Source organism: Acartia tonsa, chromosome 3, assembly GCF_053477335.1.
Source record: "Acartia tonsa isolate MP-2025a chromosome 3, ASM5347733v1, whole genome shotgun sequence".
Lineage (NCBI taxonomy): Eukaryota > Metazoa > Arthropoda > Copepoda > Calanoida > Acartiidae > Acartia > Acartia tonsa.
Window position 1 is genome coordinate 5255368 of NC_137262.1, and position 8397 is coordinate 5263764.

An 8397-nucleotide genomic window follows, 5' to 3' on the forward strand; every position below is an offset into this window, starting at 1 on the left:
TAATGTTATTCCTTCAAAATATACAGTAATTTGTTTAGGTATATACCTGTTGAATTTAAATGTACTTTAGACTAAAGCAAAGCATTTCACATTAAAATAATGTAATATAATTAAAAGCAAAGCTTTGACAAAGCCCAAATTGTGTTAAAATTGTGTCAAAAATAATCCATGTGACGTAATAAAAATGAGGGATTATCCATCTCTTTTTTAGGGGTTTTCTTTCCAACTTCTCCTCTCATCTCCCTCATTTTTATGACGTCACATGGATCGTTTTTGACACAATTTGGTCTTTGCCCTCTACAAGCGTTAATGTTCGTCCATAATAAAGTCTTATTTTAGAGCTTTTCTTTTATGGATGTTGTCATCCTTATTTTTTATCATGGTTTCTGAGACTCAGCTCTGGGAAAAACAAATTTTTTAATTCCTATTTACGTCATGGAGTTTAAAACTTGACTAAATATTTAGGTTCCAAACTTTTTCAAATAATAAATGGATCTTAAATAGAGGTGGATTCTTAAAAATAATTGTGGCTCACTGCCTCAATAGAATTAGTTAGACTCGCTAACATTTTTTAATCGCATTTAAAATCTACAAAAATTAAACAAAAACTTATGTTAATAACCGTTTTATGATTTTATTTAATTTTTGTAGATTCTTTATTCGATTTCGGAGGATTTTTCACAAAATATTTTAGCGATCCTCACTAATTTTAGTGAGGCATTGAAGTGTTTTAAGAATCCACCCAGGACAAGAGTGTGCACATTCGCATATCAAGAATATTATAAACAGTTAAATATAGGCTTCTTTAGCAGCTTTTTATGCAGTCAATTGTCAATTTTTTGGACAATACACATCAGAAGCAAGTCGCCCTGAAGGTAATCTAAAGCTGTAAATTAGCTAATAAAAGCAAAATCGCAAAAACAGATTTGATTAAACATGTTAAAGTTATCGCACTTGCAATGATTTTCATGAAATGCTTATATAATATTTGAGTAAGGAGATCTTTATCTTGAAGAAACCATTATTGTTTCATGTAAAAATGTTTCAGCACTGTTCCACATATTGGAAAATTGTAAAACAAACTTTGTAAAGATAATTAATTTTTAAATTACAAATTTAAACATATACATTTTTCGGAGCGAATCTATACTACAAAATAGGAAAAATAAGGTTGACAACATTCATACAAGAGAAGATCAATTAAAAAGAAAGACACATTCAAAATTCAACACTTCTAGAATTATAAATAAAATTGACCTGTAAATCTGTCCCAAAATTACTTGAATACAAGAAGTTTGAAATGGACATATTTACATTGATTATAGAGATGCTTTGATCATATGTTATTCGTCGTAGCAATCAGAATGAAGATGATTAAAGTCCCTCCACAGATTATGACGTCACACGATAGAATAACCAATGAGGTGAGGCCAGCATACATTTTACCATTGGTCAATTTTAATCATCTTCAATCATTATTATAAAATTGAGATAAATTGGATCAAAACATTTTACATAGAACAACGGAGTTGTTACGATATCACGTACGGATTTACGTTTGCACAACCTTTATCTGCAAGTCCTAACTCAGCATAGTAATAAGTTGCGGCTATTAGGGACCAAGGCATTACCTCGATTGTAACTCTTATGTTGCCTACCTGACAATATATCAGCAGCAAGAGCCAGTTTTAAACTCTTTAGTTGTGACGCGGTGTTAAGCCGAGATTCAATCCTATCACCTTACCGACAACAAGCGGATTGCGTTACTTGATACACCACAGCTATGAGTCATTAGGTAGAATGACCAAAAACATAGTAATGGGTATCAATAAGGAAAAGTAAAGGCAGGAAGTTATAAGAAACTTGATAAATATTACCAAGAAAACAAAAGCTCTTACAACAAGTTTGCCCAAGTTTCTAATAGATATGTTCAAGTTAGATAGATAGATAGATAGATAGATAGATAGATAGATAGATAGATAGATAGATAGATAGATAGATATATAGATAGATAGATAGATAGATAGATAGATAGATAGATAGATAGATAGATAGATAGATAGATAGATAGATAGATAGATAGATAGATAGATAGATAGATAGATAGATAGATAGATAGATAGATAGATAGATAGAAAGATAGATAGATAGATAGATAGATAGATAGATAGATAGATAGATAGATAGATAGATAGATAGATAGATAGATAGATAGAAAGATAGATAGATAGATAGATAGATAGATAGATAGATAGATAGATGGATAGATGGATAGATAGATAGATAGATATATAGATAGATAGATAGAGAAACAGATAGATTATAGTTATAGATAGATATGTAAAATTTTATTCCAGGGTCGATTTCTCTTGAGAAAGTGAAGGTCCCCTCCCTCAAAATAGTTATAAACCTTCCCTGGACCTTTAAGATGCTTAAAGGAGAACCGTATCGGTCGAACGATTAGCGAGATCTAAAGCTATACACACACACACACATCATGGTACTTTTTAAAAAGGATTAGAGAGTATTTTATCTTAATTTTAAACTAAACCATCTAATAAGAATCTAAACCTTAATTACGCCGTTGGGAATGGGTTCATCTAATTATGTGTGGATGTCATTTCTTTTTGTGTCGAGTCATACAATTACGCTGTTTGCGCATTTGCAATATTTTTTTTTGCAATAGACAAATGGATAAAATTGATACATACATCTACGTTAAAAGCTTGTAAGCAAGTTAGCCAAAGTTTGTGTTAAAAAGAAAAACTCGTAAAAACTCTGTATAAACTTACACGGAGTTAAGGGGCAAATGCAGATTAATGACAAAGCCAAAATTGTGTCAAAAATCATCCATGTGACGCAATATATTGAGGGAGATGAGAGGAGAAGTGGGAAAGAAAACCCCTAAAAAAGAGATGGATATAATCCCTCATTTTTATTACGTCACATGTGTGATTTTTAACACAATTTGTAATTAATTCATATTTCTCCCCCTACCCATCTTACAAGTTAAATTTCATCTCATAGACTTGGGGGGGGGGGGGAATTTAGTATCTATTATCCCATCCCTGATAAAGTTACCATTGCAAAACAACAACATATGGGAACCTCAGGAATATAGGGATAGAAGATTATACCATAACATTTCTACACGGCGCCGCACTATAAAGTTTAGCATTAACATTATAGGAGGATTTTTTTTGTAAATGTTTTTCTCGTATTTATTCGAATCCGATGGATAGGAATCGGTTCTCATCCATACGAAAAAAAACTATGTCTTTCATCGTATTATATCCAGCTTTCTACGAATATAAAAATGTACAATCATAAAATTAAAACCAGTTTTTTAGCCCGTGCCTTTGGCTCCTCGGGGCTAAAAAAACTGGTTTTAATCTTATAATTGTACATTCTATATCCGCGGAAAGCAGTTTATAATACGATGAAAGAAATAACTATTCTTTTCGAAGATTTTTTCTCTCAATGCAATGTTTTAAAAATCATTAGAACTTTGAAGTTTCAAAAAAATTGAAAGCATATTCTTCATGGAAGTCGCTAAAACTTCCCAGTGCATTAAAAAGTGTTAATGTAATCGCTATTAAAAAAAATGATAGTCTTGAACCCGAGGGTAACAACAATCGCTATGTAAGGCATCAATTTAAGGCATTAGCATCAGCTGTTGTTATGGATAGGTAGCTATTCTTTGCTGTGAAGATTCAGCTGACCATATATAACTTTTCTCTTTTACGTTACTATATCAGTAAATATAGTTTCAAAAATGAATCTTCTTATGGATGTTGCCATCCTTTTTTTTTTGAAATTTATAAAATAAAGTTTAAATTGTAATTAGACCAATACATGTCAAACACAGGAAATTATATTTCAAAAACATAAACTTAAAAAAATCTAATTTCTAGATATGTTTCTTTGATAATTATCAATTTTTAAAATGAGTTTGGAAATAGCTACAAGATCTTTCTTTTTTTGTTCATAATGGCAACTTTCTTCTGTTTTGCTGCTTTTTAGTAACCTAAAACCAACTTAATTTATTTAAAAAAAAACTTAAATTATTTCAAAAATAAGATGTCTACAAAAAAAACCGATTTCATATCTAAATTCTATGGAGCAATTTACATCTACTACTTACTAAAAACACCGACTAGCTATTTTTATAAAATCATAAAAGTTAAGACATGTTCTTTTGGAATAAGTAATTCAAGAACATGAACTATGTGTTAAAGAGTCGTTTTTGATAATTTACAAAAGGGGAAGGGAGAGGGGTTACGATTGGCTTTTTTATTAAAAAAATGTGGATGGCAGTGATGTTTTTTTCGGGGTTATATCTCTAATAATATCCAATCTGAGCTTCCAGCAGATTCGTACACAGTGTTTTGCCAGGGTATGTCATGATGGGTTTAGAGGGGTATATCCACCCCCCTTCTACTTACAGGTTTAACCAGGTTTAACACAGAAATGTAAAGGTATTGAAACCTGCTTCACAAATTGGTTCCTAGTGTAAAGGATTAAATAAATAGCAACTATTTGTGGGAAACACATGGGGAAAGAAAGGATACAAGAATGGATATACGCGGATATATTGACAGGGGAAAATTGCTAATATAGACCTCATTTATTGGTCCGTTTGACGAGGATATAAGGCAAAATGGGTGTATTGTTATTTTAGCCAGCTGCGAGCATCACTTTACTACATTATGTGATGTATAGTCCCTTTCTTCCTGACTTAAGAGCAATGCATGTATTATATAGTTTAGCTTTTAGTTCTTGTGTCAACGGTTTCGGAGCAAGACATTGCTCTGCAACACGACACGAACATAAAAGTGAACAGTTGTCTTAATATTAATGTTATTATTGTATGTTAACCTTGTATTGAATTAATACACTTTATAAGAATATTTAGCTGTTTGTTCTTGCTATTACTACACGTCATTTTGGCGCAGTAGTGTAGTACGAATCTACGGCTCAGATTTTCTTTTAATTGTATTATTTCTTTGCTTTAGTTTTGTTCAGGAATTTTTGGACGCCATGAAGGTGGACATTGATTATTACAAGAAGTTGTCCCCGGCGGAGAAGGAGGAGTATATGCTTCAATTGTTGGCCTCGCTGCAGGGTGATATTCATTCCAATGGGGATAAGCTGGATAATCTTACTGGAAGAATGGCGCCGCTGGAGGCGAAAGTGCAGGAATTGACGGATAATGTTGATACTAATGTTGCTGCGGTTACTGGACTGGCTACTCGGATAGACGATTTGGAAGATCGTCTTAATAAGGTGGTGGAGCCTAGTGTTGATAATGATATCAAGACTGAAAATGTGACTGTTGTGAATGAGTTTATGACTGGCCAGCAGCGAATTCTTGAAAAGATTGCCCAGCAGAATAGTTTGAATGACCAGCAGAATGGTTCGAATACCCAGCAGAATGGGTCGAATAACCAGCAGAATGGTTTGAATAACTCTATGCCGTGGCAGAGGACGGCTGGTGGATCTGGAGGATTTGGAGGATCAGAAGAGAAGCCTAAGTTGTTTGCTGGTGGTTCTCGGCCTATTTTTGGTGGTATGCAGGGAAATGAAGATAAGATCATAAAACTTTGGGAATTGTCTAGAGTGGATGCTGTGGACAATATCTATAATGGAGTTCTCATGTGGTGGCCAGCCCTTTCTGAGGTTGATGCGGAGGATTTTAATACGCTCAATTTTTTTGAAGCTGGACTGAGTGATTCGCAGGTTAGTTGGTGTAAATCTCTTGTTTATGTACCAGATAGATCTCTGTATGTTTCGCAGGGGGAGGAGAATGTGCATAGGTACAATGAAACGTGTGCTAAACTTGATGATCAGTTCAGAAAAAATGCGCCTGAATTTGCAGTTGACGATGATGTGATTTTCTTTGATGATTATTTGGAGAGATTTTGGATGACTACTAGACGTTATCATATGACTAATCATCAAGTGTGTAAGGAAATTTTGTTTGATAAATGTGTGGGTGTAAGAACCGCTTGTGGTTATACACTAAAACCTGCTGATATGGAGAATAGACAATTAACATTAAAGGGGTACTTGTGTAAGATGCGGGAGACATTTTTACCACCCGACATGAAAAATGTGTGTAAAGATGCGTATTTGAGTGTTAAGCAACATGAGAATGATAAGATTGATGCATTTTTTGATAAGATACTATCTTTCTGGAAACGTGCGTATCCGAAACCAACTGATGATATGTTTATGGATTTCTATTCTCAAGTGTGTAATGTGGTTTTATCTCCACTTTTGGCTAATCAGATGCGTCAATTTGCATTGGATTTGGAGCGTGACGGACAAGTGCGAATGATAACGAAGTTTCGGACAGAGTTAATAGTTAAAGCACAATTGATTGTTAAAGGGCTACAATTTAATCAAATTTCAGGGTCAATGGCTAGAGGATGTACAACAAACCAGATGGCTTTGGCTAAGACGATGGTTGGTGGCGTTGGTTCCAAGTCAAATCCTGTAACTATTGATCAGGTTAGTGATGAAGATAATTTGTCATATGAAATAAATCAATGTGAAATTGATTTAGCTGATGAATTTGGTGGACCAGCTGAACTTATTCCTTTAATTGGCGCAATTCAAGGTGGTTTTATTTGTTATTATTGCAACAGAAAGGGTCACATGATGAGAGATTGTTTTGATATTAGAGATAAAAAGTTGCCTAATCCTAAAGGAAAATACTTTTTGCGGTGGGGAAACAAGCCTTTTGTTCCTTATAAGACGGGGCAAAAGAGTTTTAAAAAGAATGAAAATAGTTTGGATAAAAAGAAATTGGTTGGTGAAATTGAAGGAGAGGTGAAAGAAGGGGAGGATACGAAGGAAGTGGCGCATGTCGATGGTTTAGGGGCAAGCGATTATGAAGACGACCTTGTAGCGGAAGTCGAGGCATGGAATAATGCTATTATAGATGACATTTTATGGTTTTAATGTTTTGAATGTATTATAATCATAAAACCTTATTCCATTTTCTACTTGTTACGCGGCATTGTTTTGATTTATGCGCATTGTAAATAAACAACAACAAAACAAAATTAATGATAAAGAGTGAACGAAGCAACTCTAATTTTGTGATAATTTATTTTGATGGTTTATTTTGAATTATGAAAAGATAACATATTGTTTATAAGCCTATATGAAATTACGAGATTATGTTATAATGGAAATCAAAATAATTACTTTAGTTTTTGATTATGTTTTGTTGAAATTATGAAAATTCATTTTTGTTTCAGACTGTTGTGGAGTCTAACAGGGATAAGAATAATAAAAAGTGAAAATGAAAAATGAATTAGGAATACAATTTTGTAAAATTGCTATTGAAAAATATTAAATTGAATTTTAAATTGAATTAAATTTGATAAAAATGTGAAATTAGATATTTGAAAAGTATTAAATTTTGATGAAATGTGGAAAATTGTTTTAAAAGATGAGTCAGTTATGTGATTTAAAGTATTCGATTTTAAAACAATTATATTGCGATTTAGTGATGTTGATTCAGCAAAATTTTTAATGAAGTTTAGAATTTCATGAAGCAAAATTGTTATAATGCATTAGATATAATCGTGGAGAAGTCTCTTTCTATGAAGGAAGGGAGGGGCTGTCTCTCGGAGCTGGTATGCACAAATATGGTGGAGCTGTCTCTTTTGTTGGAGGAGAAAGGGGGAGTGAACATATTTGCAACGAATATTGCACTACCTCTCAGAGTTGGTATGCGCAGATATGGGGGAGCTGTCTCTTTTGTTTGAGAGAAAGGGGGAGTGACCATATTTGCAAAGAAATTTGCACTGTCTCTCAGAGCTGGTATGCGCAATATGGGGCGGTGTATAGAGGTAGCTGAAATGATTATCGGGCGTGGAGCGCGCCATGCGCAGAAAGTTGAGCTGCGCAGAAAAGCAAAGCTGCGCAAGAAAGTGCTCTCAGGTATTGAGATATATAGTTAGTTGAATTTCGACTTTTAAACCTTTTATACATCTCAGTTTAATCTGACAATAATAGTTTTGTTAGGTAATATTTTATTGAATTTCAAAGAATTGAACTTATGGTATTTGGAAAGATTAATTTGCTTGGTGATTGATAATGTTTGATCATGTCATATTTCTTAATACAACTTCTTTTATTGTGTTACAAGTTATTGGTTCAGTGATACATTTATTTATGGCATCTAAAATCATTGTATTTATTTTAGATTGGCTGAGAAGAGTGTTTTTGGTGATTGGGAGATACTGTCATCATTATTTATTTGATGGTGAGTTGTTATGATTTCATGTTGTTACCATTTGATTACCATTATATATATATATTGCTGTTCGAAAAATAGTCTTGTAAATTTGTTATATATATATTAATATCAATATTAATTCT

At 33.0% G+C, this 8397-nt stretch overlaps 1 protein-coding gene across 2 annotated transcripts; it reads left to right on the forward strand.

The window, feature by feature from the left end:
• The first annotated feature begins 5456 nt into the window (after window positions 1–5456).
• Window positions 5457–7333, forward strand: LOC145313127 (uncharacterized). Of its 2 annotated transcripts, XM_080152399.1 has the most exons (3): window positions 5457–5739; window positions 6416–6513; window positions 7269–7333. In XM_080152399.1, exons 1-2 carry the CDS (start codon window positions 5473–5475, stop codon window positions 6500–6502), a joined length of 354 nt encoding a protein of 117 aa, XP_080008525.1. In that variant the 5' UTR covers window positions 5457–5472; the 3' UTR covers window positions 6503–6513; window positions 7269–7333. The 2 variants fall into 2 exon arrangements, with proteins under 2 accessions (XP_080008525.1, XP_080008524.1); XM_080152398.1 differs by lacking the exon at window positions 7269–7333 and having other exon boundaries at window positions 6416–6897.
• The last annotated feature ends 1064 nt before the right edge of the window (window positions 7334–8397 follow it).